At 40.1% G+C, this 22,064-nt stretch overlaps 1 protein-coding gene across 1 annotated transcript in view; it reads left to right on the top strand.

Annotated features, from left to right (window-relative positions):
• Positions 1 to 22,064, top strand: part of LOC150108907 (muscle calcium channel subunit alpha-1-like) — a 1,617,925-nt gene that overhangs the window by 765,291 nt on the left and 830,570 nt on the right. Inside the window, exon 21 of the mRNA XM_090414483.1 lies at positions 12,619 to 12,799. Within this exon, the coding sequence (XP_090270609.1) occupies positions 12,619 to 12,799 (181 nt within the window). The remainder of the gene's footprint in view (positions 1 to 12,618; positions 12,800 to 22,064) is intronic.

The following is a 22,064-nucleotide window of genomic DNA, read 5'->3' as shown; positions in this document are numbered from 1 at the left end:
TTTAACATCAATACTGCATTCAAACAGATATTACTTCCATGAAAGTACTATTAAATTTGAAACACAATTCAATTTCCCCAATGCATAGGCAAAACAAACTAATGTCCTCTACTAAGTACTCATTAATTTTTATGATATCTCTAAGTTAATCAGTAAAAGAGCATTCATAAACAAGTCTTATACTTAACACATAGTAGTTCAATATCAACTGATTAATATTTCATTCACATATCCCAGTGGAATAACATGATACACTAATGCACCTATATGGGCACAATACACTTCAAGGCACTTTCTTAGCAAACAATTTCCTCGTCAATCACTTGTAACTTAGTACAAATATTCTATGTTAAACAACTCACTAGAAAGAACAATTCACTCAGATATCTATTCTGATACTTTCTCAAGGGACATGCAGTCTTATTAGATTAAGAACATTCCTCTCATAGACTAAACTATTAATCCAGATAATACAATCAAAGACCTGGTTCTAGATACGTTCACTCGGAACAAAGTAATGCCTAGGCTTTCGTTAACTTAGCGCCTATCCATTTAATATTATTCAATCCTTAGTTAAGGCAGAGACAAAATTGAATCAAATTTCTCTTACTGCAATCAGGCGACTTAGAACACATGTAGGTTCTGGATAACATCAACTTCTATTGCGATTCCTTGGAAGCAAATCGAGTGTTCCTAAATAGTCTCTTCAGCTCCTTGTCTGTTATTTCTCTCTGGCCAGCATACCATTCACAGATTTCCTTGCATGGGCCTTCCTCGATATCAGAATAGACTTTCATCATAGTAGACTTCTGGATTACTTGGCTGTATATCTTTAGAAATCTCAGAATGCTCCTCGGACATCGCCTGCTCGGACTTAGTTTTTCTCTGTTGAAGTACAGCTTCCATAGTACCAACTCTAAGTCATAGAACAAGATGACTCGTGCCAAGAGCTCTGAGATACGAACATCAGCAGTTCACCTGGGGGGGGGGGTCTGTAGGTTCTGGTTAACATCAACTTCTATTGCGATTTCTCGGAAGCAAATCGAGTGTTCCTAAATAGTCTCTTCAGCTCCTTGTCTGTTATTTCTCTCTGGCCAGCATACCATTCGCAGATTTCCTTGCATGGGCCTTCCTCGATATCAGCATAGACTTTCATCATAGTAGACTTCTGGATTACTTGGCTGTATATCTTTAGAAATCTCAGAATGCTCCTCGGACATCGCCTGCTCGGACTTAGTTTTTCTCTGTTGAAGTACAGCTTCCATAGTACCAACTCTAAGTCATAGAACAAGATGACTCGTGCCAAGAGCTCTGAGATACGAACATCAGTGGTTCACCTGGGGGGGGGGTGAAAGTGAGGGCTCGTCATCGGCCTATTGAAAAAAGGTGGGGTCAGAGTGCCCCTGTAGAGAAGAGAAAGAAGGGAAGGGAAGTGACAGAGAGGTTAAGGTGGGGTAGTGGGGGTGGGGGATGGGAGAGGGAATAGGATGGTAAGGGCGGGTGGGGAGTAAGGAAAAGGAAAAATAGGCATCACTCATATTACACATCTTGCTAGCTCCAAGCTATCAGATGACAACTGTTCACCCCACAGATTCGCCTGGCTCAGAAGATCGAGGACCATGACGTTAGCCAGTGCCCAGGTCACCTTCCCCTTCAGGGCAGCCCGCCTTGAGTAGGCCTGCGCTGCCTGGGTTCTTCATCCGAACTACCTCCGTGGTAGACCAGGAAACAAAACAAAACTCATGGGAGATGCAGAGACCTAGGAAATGGCTAGAAATGTGGAGCTGCTGCTGCAGATGGAGATCTTAAAGCAGCAGCAAGCAGAACTTGATAGTGTTATTTCTGACATTACACAGGATTGGAGGTGAACACCATTTGTTCTTAAATTTGGTGTCACCCAATACCTCTTTTTTCAAGATGCAAAAACCTCCTCAAGGAACTGTAGAACTTGTAAAGAATGATCCGGGAGAGATCCAACAGATTGGGAGGATTAGCAGGGTTAGATAATTTCTTTCTTACCTTCCAGATGTGGTATTTAAGCTCATTAATTATAAATATCACTAAAATCTGCTGGTTGTTAGCTGGGGGAGCAAACTGCAGGAAGATGACTTGCTCCTGCAGCAGGAGGGGGAGATACGGAGCACGTCGCTTAACCTCCTCCAGGCGAAGATGGAAATGGGACGCTGGTAGAAGGCATGCTCCATGGTGTCCAAGCTCCTGCAGAAGTCACAAAAGGGGTTCCGGGTGTTGTGGAACTGCTTGATGTTGACTGGAAGGTGTCCATAGGCAATCCTCCATGGCAGGTTCTTTCTCGATGGGTAGCCTCGATGTTTGGAGAGGTGGCTGAAGAGGATCTCATTGTTGTTGATCCCTAGATCCGGAACATCAGTACGGAGGATGTTAAAGAAATGTCCATACCAAGTATAGCTGTTCAGGGTCCCAGCGGTGTTCACACCCGACGAGCGGAGTTGTTGCATAAGCTGGCACAGTCTGTTGTAATCTTCTGGAACAATGTCTGCCTTGGGACCCTGGTGGAACTGGAATCCCAAAAAGGGGAAGCCTGAAATCCAAGAAATACCGCACAGGACAGCTGCGGGGGTGTTCAGTCTGCAGTATCCTGTTTAGATGGAAAGCGGTATTACATAGGTATCTGATGTTGAAGGTGGAGGAGGCTGAAGCCCCCCCCCCCCAGCTTCTCCGGAAGTTGATCTTGATTTCAACTTCCTGGCATAGATTGCCCCATTCAGGGGCTTCCTGTAGAGCCGGATTTCCTCATCCTCGCTGATGTTAGTGATGTTCAGGACGTGCTGAAGCACAGGGCATATGATGGTTTTGATGACAGAGGCCCTGGAGGAGAGTGACAGCTGTCCATTTTTCCAGTCCTCGAGCTTCTCGACAGTGTTGTCGTCGAGATGTTCGATGTTAAGCATGGGCTGTTCTGCAAACGGGACTCCCAAGATGGTGAGGGGGTCGGCAGTAGGGACGAGACCTGCAGGGATGTTATTCAGGTCCCAGACTCTATACGTCTTGATTTTGGTTTTGTCGGGGTTTGATGTTAACCTCGACACTTGGAATTTTTGCAAGATGTTGAAGAAGTTCCGTATGGAGTCATTGCTCTAAAGGTGCCCACCACGTTGTCCACATAAGCGATCACTTTGGAGTCATCCATGGTGAGAGGCAGTGAAATTCCTCTAATGGCACGAGAGCTGTTGACAGCCCATAAGAACAGCTCAAAGGCTAGTGCAAAGAGCAGCGGACTAAGGGGACACCCTTGTTTGACCCCTTCCTGGATGGTAATGAGGTCAGATAGGTGTCCATTAATGAGGAGACGAGTGGAGCTGTTGTTGTAGCCTCCTCTAATGATGTTAAGGAGTCCACTTCTGACCCCGACTTTCTCCAGGATGTTAAAAAGAAAGGAATGCCGGATGCTGTCGAACGCTCGGTTGAGATCAATAGTCAACAATGCCATGGAGTACTTTTTAATGTTAATCCAACATAGCAGTTCTCTGATGAAGATGAGATTGAACTCCATCAATCGACCAGGAGCACCATACACTTGTGTACTTTTGATGACTTACCTCATCCCGATTTTCAGTCTGTCGTTGAGAACACGGGTGAGGATCTTATAGTTCGTGTTCAACAGACTGATGGGGCACCAGTTCTTGATGTTGGAAGGGTCCCTGTTGGTCTTCAGGATGAAGACGGTATGGCATTCCAGAAATTCCCTTGGCATGTTTCCAGTGGTCAGGAAGATGTTGAAGATTGCCATGAGAATGGGGAGGATGTGGTCCCTGGCCTCTCAGTAGATTCTGTGCTTAATCCATCTGGCCCAGGCACTTTCTTTGTACGGCATTGCTTAAAGGCTGATGTTATTTCGGCTGCTGTAATTGGTGCATCCAACCCTGCTTGTTTGTGTGCAGGGAAGGGGTCAATGTTCCAAGTAATCCTGGGGGAGTACTTGGTTGTCTTGATAGATGTTGGTATAGTATCACACCACTACACCTGACATCCTAAATGCCTTCTGGGGATACCACCTCAGCTCGGAAGACAGGCCTTCAATGATGGTGGTAATGGTTCGCTCCTGCCGGAAGTTGACGAAACGCCTGTTGTAAAACACAGCCGATTGCCTGTCTTCCGAGCTGAGGTGGAGACGGATCTTAATGTTCTTTTCTTCCACCTGCTTCTGTCTCTCCATATCAGTGGCGAGATTAATGTCTCGGATTGCATTGTGACATGGAAAGCCTTGCCATTGGCTGGCCACGAACCAGCTTCTCTCCTTGTAGAGGTCACGGAGCTGAGCTTTTCTAAGGAAGGCACGTTCCTGGCCCCATTTTATCATGTTTTCCTTGATAGTAAGTTTTAGTCGTGCCCATGCAACCCAGTCCCAGCCAGCGGTGCACCAGGTGGAGCACAGTTGGTTAAGCTTGGCTGAGAACAGGGACGGGAAGTCAGGTGGTAACTTCCAGGTTCCGGGACCAACATCTACAGCTTCTAATGTATGATAACTGAGCATGACTAATTTGTGGTCTGAGATGGAATAATTAATTGGAATGTGCTTTATTGTCTCGGCTCTGGAGACAAGGGAAGGTGACAAATAGAGGCAGTCGATCCGTGTGCCGATGCCATGGCCTGTCCAAGTATAATCCCAACAGTAGGGGTTGTGAGCCCTTCAGTTGTCTGTCAACTGGAGATTCCTAAGGTGAATTTCCAAGTCCCTGTAGCTAGCTGTACCTGTGTTGGGATTCCCCCCCCCCTACTTTGTCGTAGGCTGGATCTGCCACGCAGTTGAAGTCCCCCATCAGGATGACATGATGGGTGCCATACAGGTAGTTGTGGAGTGACTGGAAGAATCTTGACCTAGATGTTCGGTCTACCGGGGCATAGATGTTAATGTACATGGTGATAGAGCCCCGGTACTTCCAGTCAATGGCGAGAACTCTCCCTTCTGTATCCCTCTGGATGTTATGGAAGGCTCCGAGGAGGGGGACTAGCATGAGTACCTCGACCACGGCTCTGTTACTTGTGCCGAAGCTCCAATATGATAGTACGGAGTACTTATGGCTCAGTTCCTGCATATCTCTGTTGTGAAAAAAGTGTGTTTCTTGCAGGAACAAGAGCCGGATGTTGTGGGCTAGCAAGAGCTTCCACACCTCTTGTTTTGGTGGTTAACGGAGCCCTCTGATGTTGAGAGGGGCAACACAGAAGGGGTGGTGGGATTACAGTGTTTTAGATAATTAAATCCGGCCTAGATCTTTGATGCATAGTCTTCTGACGTACTTTGTGAGATCATCAATCTGTAGGGGGGGGTAGAACATCCCACGTCCTGCAGGCCGGCTTCCAGTTTTGTACGCGAGTTCGAGAGAACCTCGAACTCATGCTGGGTGTTAATAATTCTGAAACTGATGATTTTACTGTCTTTTATTTCGTAATCGTACAAGTTGAACTGGGAGCCAGTGAGCTTTTGAATTTTAGAGTTTACACTTTGTTTATGAAAAGAGGAAGTTTCCACCTCCATCTCAGACTCTGATGTTGTTGAGTCCAAACCTCCTTTGGGGCGATTTTGGTGATGTTTTTTCTCCAGTTTTGGAGAAGCCGCCTCTTTCCTTTTTTTTTGGGAGGTGGGAAATGTTGTTCCCCTCTCTTTCGTGTTCTTCTCTTCTGCATGGGGGGGGGGGATACTGGCTACTGCAGTGGAGGTCTGGGAAGCATTGACAGATGAAGCTTCTTCTGTTGTTGTTGTTGAGGGGGGGATAGCTGGTGGAACGCTATCCTCAGCTTCGTCTTTACCCTCAGCTGATTGTAAAGGAATGATGGAGGTAGCCAAGGGGGGAACTGTTTCCTCAGCTGTATTGTCGGACGCTTCTTGATTTTTCCCCAAGACCATCTGTGTGATAATTTTCTTCCTGCTGGTGTTGGGGAGTACTGGAAATTCACCGGCATCTCTTGTAGGTTGTGGGGATAGTGCTTCAATGGGCGCTCCTGCCCGCTCTGCGAATGTGTGCAGAGGACATGTGTTACCTTGTGGTCTGTGTTGTTGCACTTTCAGCAGGGGTGTGGGCACTGGTTAGAAATGTGCCCAATGCCTACACAGTTGAAGCACTTGGCTTGGGGGCAGTCACTCCCCAGATCTTCGATGAAGCCACACTGCAAACACTGTCTTTGCACTCCTGGATGGGATAATTCACCATTACACGTGACATGCTGATGGTGACAAGGTTTGGCACAGGTTGTCACATGTCCATGGTGAAGGTGACTTCACTGGAGTACCAGGCGGGGTCTTCCTGGGAGATGCTCTTCTTGATATTACTCACTTTCCCACTTGCTGAACACTTGCGTGAGCACGTCATCTCCGGCTTCTAAATACTCCATAGGGAAGTGGCTGATTTTGAGTTGCCATACTTGCGACCCCACCATGGTAGGGGTCACTTGCTTCCCTTGAACTTGGAAGTCCTCCATAAGTTTGTCTCTCATCGTCACGTTCTTCACAACAAACAGAAATCGTCCTCCTCTGTAGGTGGTGAAGGAGAAGATATTCTGAACTCCTACGAGCTCCTTAAGGACTTTGGTCAATACTCTGGGGTCCTCCAACCCTGGAATCTCCACTCCTAAGGTCCGGGGGTGGGGGATCACTCTACTCGTTTCTGGTCTCTGCGTCTAAAAGAAAAAAAGAAAAGTTAAGAGTTTTGCGACCCTATTCCCGTAGCGCTTAAAGCGTTACCAGCAAGTTAAAAGTTAGTAAAATAAAATGCAAAAGAACAAGTTAGTACATTACAACAAAAATCAGTAAGATGCAACAATAGTAAAAAAAAAATTTATCCTGCAAGCCTGCACCTCATCCAAAATGACACATCTAGGGCGAAAATCAGGAACAAGAGTTCATTCCCAGGTCAGGTAATTAATTTTATATCTCCTACTATCTCCACTCATTGGATGTACTCACTTATCAAATCAGCTTTTGTATCGCAAGCCACAAGTACCAAATAGGACTCTGGTGGTCGAGACAGAACTGATTTGATAAGAATACTCATCCACCAGTCATATTGATAGCGATGAGCAGCGCTATCAATATGACTGGTGGATGAGTTCCACACCCAAGCATGACTTGCAGAAGTCAATACACGATGATCATAGCCGGTGGCAGCATTACCGATAATAGGATTAAGTTCCAAATAAAAGTATCTAGATCCATTGGTATTATTTCAAGGCACAAGGAAAATATCAAGTAGTAACATTTTTAACATATAAGGTGTAGGTGAAATTTACAGAGTTAGAATTTAATACATTATTTACTTAAACAGCATCATTCTGATTATCACTTAGTCTTTGGGAAATGGCGAACTTGTTAAATCGGGAATGAAAAGCATTCATTTCATGCGTTCATTCACGATTTAACACCAGTCTCTATAACTGCAGTTGTGGTCAAGGTGTTGGATAGATTGGCTAAGAATAGAATACAGGATTAGATTAAGTATGGACTAACTGAGTCCATGCTTAAACTCTCTCATTCATCCATTTCACACCTACCTAATTCTGCCTTTTGATCTTCGGAATACATTCACACATTAATGATGTTATGTATTTCTTTGTCAATTCCCAAGCAACATTTATTTCCTCTATGGTGCTCATTCCATACTATGGCTCCAAGCTCTCTCCTAATCTTGTCATAATTACCTGCTTTGTACTTCCACATATATCCTTTCCTTACGAAGTCTGCATATGGCTAGTCACAACCCAAGTGATCACTTCATGATCACTCTCATGAACTGGAGCAAAGTGTGAAACCCACTTACAATTACATCCTTTGATGAAATGATTAGATCTAAAACTCTCGATCCTCATGTGTCCTCCTTCACATGCTGCCTTAGATATTCAACTCTCACAACCTTAAGAAATTCATTTTCCTTATTCCCAGATGCTGTCTTCATTCAAATCTATACTGCCATAATTTAAAAATGTACATAATAATTACCCTTCTTTTGTTCACTAACCCATGTTGTTTATACATTTTTTCATCACCACCCTCCACAATCCCTGGCCTATAGCAACATCAAACTAAACATCTTCTGCTCAACCTCCACATTACACCACACTGCCTCATAACCATTGTCACTATTTCCCTCTTTCATATCTAACTTATGTGGACATAATTCCCCTGCTATCATCAGTACTCCCTAATTGTCCTTTCTATCCTCATGAAAAACAATGTACTTTTCCATTTCTATTCCCATTAGGATATCATCTTCATTCCACAATGTTTCACTTATTCCAATGATTTTGTAGTGAATAAACTTAATCAGTGAAACCATTTCATCTCCCCTATTTCTGATATTCTTACATTTGTAAATAAATACAGCAATAACTTTTATGTCTATAACCAGTCTTACCCAAGCCACTTGTTGGTTATGATTTGCACACTACACATGCCCTTACTGAATCACCTTTATTACAGCTTACCACATATATCCGCTCAGTCTCAACTTCACCACTCACATCCCTATCTGTTCCATTTCTATGCTGATCACTACTACTACTAACAACATCCACTCTCCCTGTCAATCCTGACCCCCCCATGTGTCTCAATTCCTCTAACATTTCCATTCTCTCTTCATCTCTCACACTACTACTGTTTCCATTTCCAAGCAGTTCAGTTTCTTCCATTCCACTCTCCTGAAGTTTCTTGTCACCTGTTGCTTGCATCACACACACACACACTGCATGTCCATCTAGCAATAGTTTCTCCAGTTCATTCACTGCGAATCCATTCAATTTAATCTGTCGCTCTTGTACAGTTTCATTCTTCACTCAATTATGCTGCACATCTACAAACTGTTCTCCCTTCTCCTCCTCCTCACACAGCTCTGCTTGCATGCCATTCATCATTCTTGCTCTCCATCTTGACTCATCATTGCTATACCTCAGCAACACACTGTTATCTTTCACTCTTTTTAATAACTTCCCAATATTCACCATTGTATTCTCCGCGGGGCCATCGCCAGATTAGATCGCACCCTGATGCAAACAATTAAATATCACCCCTGGTGGATTATAAGACAAAAATATAAGAAAATCTCCAATTGCTGTTTTTATTACAAGAGAAACATTAATGCAAAACAATTACATAATAATATTAATTAAATGTTTTCTCTAATGGGATATCACACAATAAAACTGTTTATAAGCTCTTCTAAATTTAAATTATATGCTATGTCTACCTCTATCGATATAGTTGCTAGTCCAACCAATCTTTCTTGGGTCATTGCTGTTCGCAAATAATTTTTAATCAATTTAAGCTTGGAAAATATTTTTTCTGCACTTGTTAAGCTAACAGGAATTGTGAACACTATTCTTAGGGTGGGGGTTATGTTGGGATATATATCTACAAGATTTTGGTTATATATATATATGATAAAATTTAGTGAGGACCACTTTTCTCTTGTATTATTGTTGAGAGAATTTTTAATTCTTCAAATAAATCTATTGCATCTATGTCAGATGTAAAATATCTTGTTGCTGTAATACAGCGCCTGCCGCAATATGGTTGAACAAGCACCCTTATTAGGCTGCCTCTGTGCTACACCTGGTCGACGGTTCTGATTCTCCTTATGTCAAATTAAATCATTTGTTCCCTCAACCACCACTAATTCTCTCTTTCTTGTTTCCTCTTCATATCCAAAGCATGAATTATCTTGCTCATTTTCTCTTCTGGACTTTATGGACTCTCATTAACCAGTCCTCTTGCAATGGAATCTCCATGCACTGCTATTCTCAAATTAATCATCACCTCTTTTACCCTTTTTTCTTTCATTCTATTCTTTTGCACACTTTCATTTGTTTCCAGTAAACATCTAATATCCCTCCACATATTCTTCATTTCTTTTTTTTTTAATTTCGAATAACTGTTTCATCAAATCTTGCATTCTAACAATTCCACTCTCTGTCATTTCTATAATCTAGTTACCTCTCATTCTGCCACACATTACTTCCGTTTCCTCATTTATACTTCCTTTCGCTCCCTTATCACTTCCTTTTGCTTGTACATTCTTGCTTTCTTTCACTCCCTTAGTCTCACCAGCTTTCGTGTCCACGCAGTTAGCCTAGTGGCTATGCGCTTCGCAACCGTATGCCTGGGGTAGGAGTGTCCTGGGTTCGATTCCCATCGCTGACATGAGGAGCTTAAGGATCTTCCTCAGCCATAGCCAAGTCAGCCGACCTTGGGTGTGCACAGCAGGGTTCCCCCCCCCCAGTTTATCTGGGAATTTTCATCCCGCAAGCAGGCAAACCGGCCCCGTGAACACAGACGGATCTACAGCCATAAATATTTACCCCCCATGAGGGGGGGCTCAACTCGCCCCAATAGGGAAGGGGGGGAGGAAACTCCATATGAATAAATAAATAAACTAGCTTTTGTTCCATTTCTTTGATTTATGCTATCTTTCATTTCTTCAGTCTGTTTGCATTTGTTAACTTGTAGTCTAATAAAATATTGCACTTCCTACAAATCCATACTTTCTCTTGTCTCTTGTTCAGTCTCTCCACAAACATCTCTCACATTTTGCCATGCATGCATACATACAGTGGCATATCTAGGGTAGGTCAGAGAGAGTGGTCCACTACGGGTGGCACTTTAAACCTTTTTGAACTTTTGCAGTTTATTCTAAAATACAGTCTTGAGAACTCAGTTCGAAATATTGTAATACTACTGCAAATTTTCTGCACAATTACTGTAAGTGTTGCTAGTTGTGAGAGGAGTTTTTCCAAATTAAAATTGATTAACAATTACTTACATTACTATGAAATAGACTTTGCCAGTGTCATCAATGATTTTGCTAACAGAAAAGGAAGAAAAATAACATTCAAGAATGTTTGAATTAAAGTTTTAGTTCAAAAATAAACATAATGTTTTAGTTTATTTCCCTATACGTTGTTTTGACTTTTTGTGGTATTTTTGGTGTGTATTGAGAGGGGCGGCAAACTTGGGCATCAAGAGTCCCAGCTATGCCACTGCATACATATTACACTCACAACATCGAACTATTTTTGAAAAATCTAAGTCATTAACAGCACTTGATTTTCACAGCAATCATCTAGTTGCACTGGTCAACACCAGCATGGTTGACCTCGTGGATACTGCCATTGCATTCTGTTCAAAGAAAGCAAATTTCAAAATTTTAATTAATAAAGTCAATAACAATTCCTCAAGGCCAAAACTCACACAGACATACTAAGTTATCAAAAACAAACAATATTATACTAAAATTCAAGCAATATCACCAGTTATTATGCAGAATAGTACTTTTCTTTTCTGAAGCTCTTTTCTAACACTACACACACACACATTGTGGCCCTCCAGTGGCCAACAACTTGAACAAAGATATACAGGTGTAGTTTTAATTTTAATAAGTGCAAGTGTTGCATTTTGGAGTGCTAATATATAAGTCTGTGTACTATGTTAATGCTGCTGATGTACTGTAAGAATTTGATGAGATTCAAGATTTTGCAGCAACGGTTGACAGTATAGTGAAGTTTAGTGGCCATATTGCAAGTATTGCATAGAGAAGACTGGACATCACACTGATATGATAAGAAGTACACTAACATATAGGGATAACTAATTGATTGTGCCACTGTATAAAGCAATGGTTAGAATTGGACTGTTATGCTTGTTAGAAGAAGGGGTGTAGAAATGTTGAAGAGAGTCCAGAGAATGACTAAAACAGTTACAGGACTTTGGAATGCTGACTATGATAGGAGGAAAAGAGGTGATAAGAGACATTTCAGTCAGTGAGAGGATTTTATTTTATTAATCCAGATGAGATTATAAAAACAGTAGAAGGTGAGAAAGGAAAAACCAGAAGTCATCCCTGGAAGTTATGTAAGAGTGTGGTGAAGAGGGTGTGTGAGGAGTAGATTTTTTACATGGAGAACTGTGAGTGAATGGAATGCATTACTAGAATTTGTTATTAATGTAGAGAGTGTTAAGGATTTTAAGATAATGATAATAATAATTATATATTGATTTCATATTTCTGAGGCTTGTTTTTTCTCTGCTATATAAAATACAGTGATCACTCAATTATCTAACCTAAATTAACCAGTCCTAGTATGTGAATTATTTCAGATAGAGTATACCATGTAATTATTCATTCGGTTATTCAACCTTTTAGTTATCTGACTGGCAAATTGCTCTCCAGCTTGGATAACCATGATGCTTTAATTTCATTGGTGTTCACATACAGTGTATATATATATACATATGGATAAGGAAGAAGATTTTCTCACATAAACAAAGAGTACTCATTATGCACATATCAAGTTTAATTCCTTACTTAAACCTCATGGGAATGTTTGAATACCAAGTGTAATTACTATAAGTGCTACCTTTAAGCCAAGTTAAATATCAGTTTAAGAATATTAGATGGTACATGGATAGGTATTCTTGCTGTTATTCATAAGGCATACTTAGTGTTCCATAAAGAATGTTGAACAGAGGAAAGATGGATATCACCCTATATATATATATATATATATATAGGGTGAAAAAATAAAAAAATATATACAGAGAGAGGATAAAAACATAAAGCAGAATATGGAATTCAATCCTATTTATTATAATTTCAGATGGAGAAGATGAAGATCACCAAGAGGAAGAAGATGATGGAAATGAAGAAGAAGATGATGATGATGATACAGCCACTGTCTCTACTGCTCGTCCCCGTCGTCTTTCAGAAATCAATATTCCCACTAAGATAAGACCCATTCCTGCCTATAGCTCATTTTTCATCTTTTCACACACAAATGGGTATGTATTAAAATATAGGAATTCAATTATAATAATTGTATGCATGTGCACAGCCTAGTTAGCAAAATTTGATAATTAACAACATTATGTTGTTAATTATCAAATTTAACAGCATTAATTTGATGTGCCATCAGTTGATGACTGAAAAGTATCTGGAGTAATCTGAAGTCACACCTGTAGCAGTAATATCTCTAGGTCCTTCAGAGATTATGATAATAGAATTCCTTATTCAAATTGCCATGCCCTTTTAATTTCAGATGGACAGTAAAGATTACTAATTTTGCTATGTTGTTCCTCTTAAGATAGATCTGACAGCTGACCTGCAGAGATAAAAGAGTTATCATTCTGTTGTATAAGACCATGATCAGACCACACTTAGAGCATTGTTCTCAAATTTGATCCCCAGGATTTGAAAGAGATAAAGTAACTGTGGAAAGGGTACAGAGGTGGATAACAAAGATGGTTTCAGGACTGTACAATGTTAGTTATGAGGATCGGCTGAGGGAATGTGGATTGCAGAGTTTGGTAGATAGAAGAAGGAGAGGTGATATGATTGAGACTTTTAAACTGTTGAGAGGTGGTTACAGGGTTGACACTGGGGAGTTCTTTGTTGAACAGCGGGAAGGAGTGATGACAAAAGGCCATTCCTGGAAGTTACGAAAGGAAGCTGTGAGCAAGAGGGTGAGGAGTAGTTTCTTTGCATGGAGGATGGTTGAACTGTGGAATGCATTGCCTGATAGAGTGGTGAGAGTGAGAATGGTCAATGAGTTCAAGGAGTGGTATGATAGACTTTGTGTTTCCTAGGAGGGACCTTCCGCGATGAGTCTTGATATACTTTGTGTTTCCTAGGAAGGACCTCCCGCGATGAGTCTTTTGACTCCATGGAGACCTGAATAATAATAATAATAATAATGATAATTACTGATAATAGCATTCCATCCCATCTTCCATTTATGTATATTAGGACATGGCTAACTATGATGTTACAATTAAATAACTTGGTATTTTATAAACCTAATTTTTGCTCTGATATGGTAATTACTTCTTTCTCCATATGTTGCCTTGTTTATTAATGTATATTGCCTGGTAGTTTGTCTATTTTCAAGTTCCAGAAAGGAAAAGTGTGACATAACATAGTGCAGCTTAATCACATGTCACTGAAAAATTATTATTATTATTATTATTATTATTATTATTATTATTATTATTATTATGGGTATCTCCATGGAGTCAGTAGACTCATTGCAGGAGACCCAAACTATCATACCTCTTCTTGAATTCATTTACAGACAGAGAACTCACAACTGAGTCAGGCAAGGCATTCCACTCATTCATCACTCTCCAAGCAAAAAATCTAGTTCTCACACCCTTGCTAACTACACTGTTCCTTAATTTCCAGGGATGACCTCTTGTTCTTCCATCACTATCACACAGCTGAAATATTCCCCTGCATCAATCTTATAAAAATCTTTTAGTTCTCATAAATGTTCCTTGTATTCTTGATACAACTTGAATGTAGATCTCTCTGGTCAAAAATCATAATATCTCTATAAAATTTCATTACTATACACTCACCACTGATGATATCATTGGAACGACAGGATAAGAACATTACCTTAAAAATAGCCATTGTCTTCAGGCCAAAAAATGCAACAAAATACTGATCTCAAATAAGCTGCTACATATTGAAACATTATCTAATAATGATCACATTATTAGATAATGTGATCATTATCTAATATTGATCTCTAATATCCATTCTATATCTATGCTATAGAATGGATTTGGATCACACTCTTATCCCACACTATCATTCCATCCTTTGATGTGTGCATCCAAAGGTAGGATGAGGTTTCCATCTCCCTGGTTATTTTCAACATTTCAATTGTACTGTTTATTCAAAACAGTGAGAATTTAGATTTATCTTTTTGTGTGCTTTTTTGAAGCATTGATAGTTCATTACATTGCTTCTGAGACAATAGTGGTATTTCCTTTCCATTTCTTCTTGATTTAGTGTTTTTGTTATAATATAGAATGATAATAGGAAAGATGAGAGTTGCAGAATTTCACATTTTCACATGCATGTTTTTTTTTTCACATTTTCACATGCAAACCACAAGTTTGACAAAATTGTACCAACCTGGTGCAAACATTAAGGATGTAAGCGAGTCTATTAGAATGCAAAAGCAGAGGGTGAAAGAATTGATAGTAGTAGCAGGAACGAATGATTTGAAAGGAGACAAATGACGAGTACGAAGGACAACAAATCAGAATGGGATAGTTAGTATAAGGCATCGAAATAGGGATGAGACAAACGGACTTCTGCAATTCATGTATACCAATGCCAGAAGTATTAGGAACAAGAAGGAATAATTTTTGGCCTTGGTTGGCACTTCCAGGCCACAGGTTATTGGCATTAGTGAAACATGGCTGACAGAAGATGATATAGCAAGTGGGATTGAATGTGAGGGGTATAGTGTGTTCAGGAGTGACAGGGAGAATAAAATAGGGGGAGGAGTGCTTTGATGATAGCTGATGAGCTGCAGCCAAGGAGAATAGAAGATGAACTGCAGGATAGAGAAATGAGCACATTTGAGGCTATTTGGTGTGAGATTGAGGTTAGCAGAACAAAATATACAATCGGATGCTGCTATAGACCAGGTTATGGAATAGATGGTGGAGATAGTATGCATAAGCAAACAGAAGAAATGAGTTGAAGGAGAGTAATTATTATGGGAGATTTCAACTATGGTAACATTGATTGGAAGGAGGAGAGGACACATGTGAGGAAGGAAATGGATTTTATTCAATTATTAAGGGATAACTATCTGAAACAGCATGTAATTGAAAATACTAGTGGTGTGAGAGTGCTTGACCTGGTAATAGTATCTGAGAATTTGACTGTAATGAATATGACCATGTTGCCACCTATTGGTGAGAGTGATCATAAAGTCTTGACCTGGGAGGTGGCTAAAGGTGTGCAATTTGTGATTAAGACAGGGTATATGTGGAATTACCGTGCTGGCAAGTATGACAAGCTTAGGAGATTGCTTGGATCAGTGCCATGGCATGTAAAACTGCAAGGGCTGGATGTTGATAGTGCATGGAAGTTGGTTATGAAGTGTTTGCAGGAGGCAATGGCTGACTGTATACCTAGAGTCCGAATATTAAATCAAGTAGGGGTTAAATGGATGCATAACACCATTAAGCTTGAGCTGCAAAAAAAGAAGAAACTGTGGAGGTAATTTAAGGAGAAAGGTGACCGGCAGGTACATGAACGGTATAAAGTGCAGGCCAGAAGAGTAAAGAACATTAGCCATGCAGGCTAAAGATATCCCAAACAGTTTTTTCGATATGTTGCAAGTAAAAGAAAAAATGTATACGGCAGGATGATTTTAAAGAATGCCGATGGTAGGGAGGTATTGTTATCGAATCAGTTGATATAGTGGAATTACTGAGCAAGCACTTTGCAAGAGTATATCATCCAGGTGGTGACATTGCAGGAATGAAAGAACCAGCAGCTTATACAGGAATTGCGATGAACGAAGTGGAGGTGAATAGTCTATTACAAAACCTCAATGTCAGTACATCTGTGGGATTGGATGGTATACCAGCTCATGTCGTATGTGAAGCGGCTAAAGAATTGTCAGTGCCCTTGACTATTTTGTTTAATTTGAGTCTCGGGCCTGGGTTAGTCCCAAGGGGGTGGAAAGAGGGGAAAATAGTTCCACTGCATAAAGCAGGTTCCAAGACTGCTGTTATAAATTACTGACCGATCAGCATATCAGGAATCATTGTCAAGGTCTTGGAGAAAATAGTCAACAGGAAAATACAGGATTGGATAGATGAAAATGGGATACTGTATGGGGGGACAGAATGGTTTTGTGAAGGGTAGAATCATGCCTCAGTAACTTGCTCACGTTTTATAACACAGTGACGGCTGAACTGGATAGGGGTAATGGGTTTACAGTGATACTACTGGACCTTGCCAAGGTCTTTGACAGGATACCACATGGAACCCTAATCAGTAAACTGGAGCAGATGGGGATAGATATAGGGTTGGTGAGATGGATAGGAGGGTGGTTGAAAGAGAGATACCAGAGAATGGTTTATTCAGGAGTAGAGTCCAAAAGAAGGCCTGTGACTAGTGATGTGCCCCAGGGGTCTGTTCTTGGACCACTACTGTTCAATTTTTTCATTATGTTGTTGTTGTTGTTGTCTTGTCCTTTGAAGAGTCTTAGATGTTTCCGTGCGCTCTTTGTACTGCTTTGGCTATGTCTGTGATTTTGTTTGTATAGAGCTGTTGTTCAGGATTAGGATCTATTTCTTGCAAGGCTGCTGTAATTGCTGGACAGGTAAAGATGTGAGTGGGTGTCAGTTCCGTATTGGGGCAGTTGTTGCAGTTTCTATATGTTCTCGTATCATCTGTATTGATCTTCATTCCTCTATAATGTCCTGTTCGTAGTCTTGCTATCGTAGTGGAGGTCCTTCTGTCAGCATTGATCTCGGGAATTTGATGTTGTATCACTGATTTCAATGGAATTAGTTTAGCTTTTGCTAGTGCATTGGCATCAGCAAGAGTTATCATATGAGTTTCTTGGTTGAGTTCTCTGGCCTCTTTTGCTAATTTATCAGCTGCTTCGTTGTGATCAATGCCTACATGAGCAGGAATCCATTGTAGAATGCAACTTTTACCTAAACACTTTAGATGATTTAAGAGTTTATGGATGTCTTGTGTGAGCTTGGTATTGCCATTTTTGATTGCCTCCATAGCTGATCTTGAGTCACTGTAAATTATAATTCCTTCAGATTGTTGAGATGATGATAGATTTAAGTAGGCTTCTAGTGCTTTAATTATTGCGTAGAGTTCGCTGGTAAAATTGGAAGCGATTCTCCCAGATCCAACTTTTATTGAAAGTTTTTCACCTTTCGGGAGTAGAAGGAGAACACCAGCGCCTCCATTAATCATATTGGTGTCTGATGATCCATCGGTATAACAAATAACCTGTTTGGAGGATGAAAGAAGGTTGATGGTATTTAGGCCTTTTTCTTTAAGCATTTCTTTTGGTTCTTTTTTTGTACAGAGTTTGGTAAGGTTTAGATTTATGAAGGTATTTGAAGGTAAAGGACTGGAAAATAGAGGTTCTTTGTTTATGTGGACATTTAGCTGATCAAGACCTATTTCTTTCCTGATAGTGTCATCATATTGTAAAGTCGATGATCTGTGAAGTCTGCAAATTTGGTTCCAATGTTCATAGGTTTTTAGGGAGACATGATCACTTTGGTAGCTTCTGATATTATTTATGAATTTTATGGTGGCAAATTTTCGTCTGTCCTCCAGCAGGTCAAGCCCACATTCCTGTTGGGCTCTGATGTTGTTAGTGGATGAGACTGCACCAATGATAATCTTGGATGCTTTTGCTTGTATTTTGTCTAGGTTTTTCTTTACCGATGAAGCCGAAGGTGACCAGATAGGTGCTGCATATTCCATTATTGGCCTTATTAGTGTAGTGTAAGTAGTTTTGAGGATTTTTGGCTTTGCACCCCAATTTGTTCCACAAAGCCTTTTCAGTATATTTAATTTTTTTAGAGCTCTGTTGGAAGTGTTAGAGATGTGTTGTGCAAAACGTAATTCCTGATCAAGCGTAATACCAAGGTATTTTGGATTTGTGACTTTTTCAATTAGCTTGTTATTGATCATGACTTTGGGATTGTAGGAATGTCTATTTTTCCTGTCTGTACTAAATGTACTTAGTTTTGTTTTGTCTGGGTTGATTTTAAGTTTGAGTTCGTTTGACCATTTTTCTAATCCTCTCATGGATTTGTTTAGAATTTCCTCTGATTCTTTGATTTTAGCACTAGTGTGCCAGATGGCTATATCATCTGCATAGCAAGTTACTTTTGTGTCTTCTGTAAGGTAGGGATGAATTTTTGAATTTTTTCATTAACGATATAGGAAAGGATCTGAGAGGAACTGTTCATTTGTTTGCTGATGATGCAAAGAAATTGGGTAGAACAATAGTGAGTGCACATTATGTCAAAATTTTGCAGGATGATTTGGATAGTTTGGAGGACTGGGCTAAGGAAAATGGATGTCAATTTAATGTGACAAAATGTAAGGTTATGCATTTTCGGGTGAAAAGATTAGCAGCAGTATATCACATCGGTGGAACTGTACTCCAGGAATTTGATAAGGCCAGGGATTTGGGAGTTGAAGTTTAGGGGGCACATCGCAAAAGTGGCTAAATCAGCTCATCAAATCACTTGGTTGCTGAAAAATACTTTATTAAGCAGAGATGAACATGTTATTGTTCCTTTGTATTGAGCCTTGATAAGACCCCATCTAGACTACTGTGCCCAGATATGGGTGCGAGGATTTCTTCTTGGGGAGGAGGTGGAGAGGATCCAGAGATGAGTGACCAAGATGATAGCAGGTCTATGGAATGAACCTTATGAGAACAAGTTGAAGATTTGTGGTTTGCAGAAATTGGTTGATAGGCAGAAAAGGGGTGATATGATTGAGACATTCAAATTACTGAAGGGTTTCTATAAGATTAATTCAGAAGATATTTTTGAGAATAGGACTGGTGGTGGTGGGATGACTAGGGGCCATACATGGAAGCTGGACAAGAGAGTGGTTAGAACTAGGTTTTTTACTTGGAGAGTGGTGGAGTGGAATAAGCTATCTGGTGTGGGTGCCATGACTGTAAATGAGTTCAAGGCGAAGTATGATAGATACTGTGTGAATGTCAAATAGTTGTTCATGACATGATATTAGGGCCTCCCTTGATGAGTCTGTGGACTCCTTGGAGTTGCCTGTAATAATAATAATATAATAATACTTCAAAATGGTATGGGTGACAGAAGTCTGGAAAACAGACATTAACTGAAAAGTAAAATAGGGATTCAAAAAAGTTCTTTTAAAACTGGGAAAGCACATGGAAGAAGATTATTACATAGAATACCAAAAGGAAAATTACTTTATTATAAACCAGCAGTATTGTTGTGTAATTTATGGTTTAACTTGTTAAGATAGGTAACAAAGACCTGTTTCATTTAGTGGCTGGTTTATGAAACTGATTATTGTATTATATATTGTACAATCATAAGGATCATGAATCATGAATATGGCCTGAGATTTAAGTGACGTACTTGAGTAAGGGAGATGTATGAGGTAAGAGTGGTGATAAAGATGATGGATAGGACTGCTGTGTATATCTACAAATAACAGGAGCACAGAAATAAGAAAGATGAAATTTATTGGCTGATTACATTTATTATTATTATTATTATCCCAAGATCCCATTGAGTCAGAGACTCACATAGGAGATCCTTAGTCATACACACATAGCTCATCATATCATGCCTTAAACACACTCAAATTTTCTGCATACACCACACTCTCAGGCAAGGCATTCCAATTCACAACTCTGCATGCAAAAAAACCTGCTTCTCACTTTCCTGCTCACATCCTCCTTATACAGCTTCCAGGGATGTCCTCTGGTTCTCCCCTGATTTCCCACCATTTGCCATAAATCTTGAGAGTAAAAAATGGAAAGGTATGATGCATTTTGTGAGAAATAAAGGACAAGAATGGGGGAGAGGGGATACTGTTGATGATAGCAGGGAAAGTATGTCTGCACAAGGTAGGAATGCAAGGAAGTAAGTGGGTTTGATGCAGTATGATATAAAGTGGAGATTGATAGGATAACATATTTATTTGAAAGTTGTTATAGTCTAGAATAAAGAGAGAGTGAGAGAGAGAACACAAGAAATAAGGAAAATGGATTTCTTGAATTCTTTAGGGACAGCTGTCTTAGATTGCATGTAAGAGAGGATAAATGAGGATATCAAGAGCCTTAGATCTGATCATTTTATGAGAGGATTGTCTCTTTTGGCAAAAGTGATCATGAGGTGTTTACCCTGATGTTGGCCAGCCATATGAAGTCCTGTGAGGAAATGATGTATGTGAAACTGAAGAGCTAACAATTATGTAAAACTTAGGTGACAACTTGAAGCTATGTCTCCAAGCATGAAATGAGTAGGAAGTAGATAAGTGATACTTAGGTACTGGCTAACAGCTATTTAATAGCATCAGTAAGCAAATGTATTCCAAAAAGGCTGAATAAAGTGGGTGAATGGGCTTTATTCCTTCATTCAGATGAATGAATGAAGGGATGTTGTACCACCTTACCCCAGTCCTGAAGATACTTTTAGGCACAAACTTTGTTTGCTCACACTTGGATAAAGGATTAAACTAAATTTATTATAGTCTAACCAAGTGAAAAATAAACTTTCAACATCTTTCTCTAAATTCAGAGTAATTTAATAAAAAGGTGGCACACCGTTTGGCAACTCCTATAGGTAGAGATGACCTTGCTAATGCTTCTGCCTGGTATCTCCACTTGGCCCTGGCTCCCACTGAAGAGAGACCTCAATAAAGGTCGAAAGTAGTCTGGGTAGTGGCCCTTCCCTTAATGCATAACATTAGACATATCCGCAAGGAGATGTGTTTTGCATTATGGGAGATACTGAGATAGGAGTGTTGGTAGCTTGCTCCACCTTTGCAAGGAGTCTCCCTGGTGTTGTACCACCTTACCCCAGTCTTGAAGATACTTTCAGGTGCAAACTTTGTTTGCTCACACTTGGATAAAGGATTAAACTAAATTTATTAGAATGAAGGGATAAAGCATGCAATCTGGAAGAAGGAACTGTGGAGGCAACACAAGATGCTAATAATCAGTTGCATAAAGAATAAAGAGCTGTCTAGGAAGGTGACTTGGTTGGCAAGGACAGCTAAAGTGTAATATGAGCAGAAATTAGCAAATCAGATAAGAAATAAATTGGGTGAATGGGCTTTATTCCTTCATTCATTTGAATGAATGAAGGGCAATATGGATGAAGGAACTGTGAAGGCAGCACAAGATGCTAATAATCAGTTGCATAAAGAATAAAGAGCTATCTAGGAAGGTGACTTAGTTAGTTTTCGAGAGAGAGAGAGAGCTTTTGCTATGTGGCAGTAGAAGAAAGAATGATTGATAGGAAGTAATTTTGCCTCTTTATAAGGCTTTGATAAGACCACACCTGGATTACTGTGTGCAGATTTGGTCTCTTGGGTTCCAAGGGGATAAAGAAGCTGTAGAAAGGGTGCAAAGAAAAGTTACAAAGATTATATCCAGATTATGGGATTTAGATTATAGGGTGAATGGGCTTTATTCCTTCATTCAGATGAATGAATGAAGGGCAATCTGGACGAAGGAACTGT

This window comes from Typopeltis vanoorti, chromosome 2 (assembly GCF_054136105.1).
Source record: "Typopeltis vanoorti isolate ZY-2024b chromosome 2, IOZ_Tvanoo_1.0, whole genome shotgun sequence".
NCBI lineage: Eukaryota > Metazoa > Arthropoda > Arachnida > Uropygi > Thelyphonidae > Typopeltis > Typopeltis vanoorti.
The sequence above is the reverse complement of the archived record's forward strand: the minus strand, read 5'-3'. Positions and strand labels throughout refer to the sequence as shown.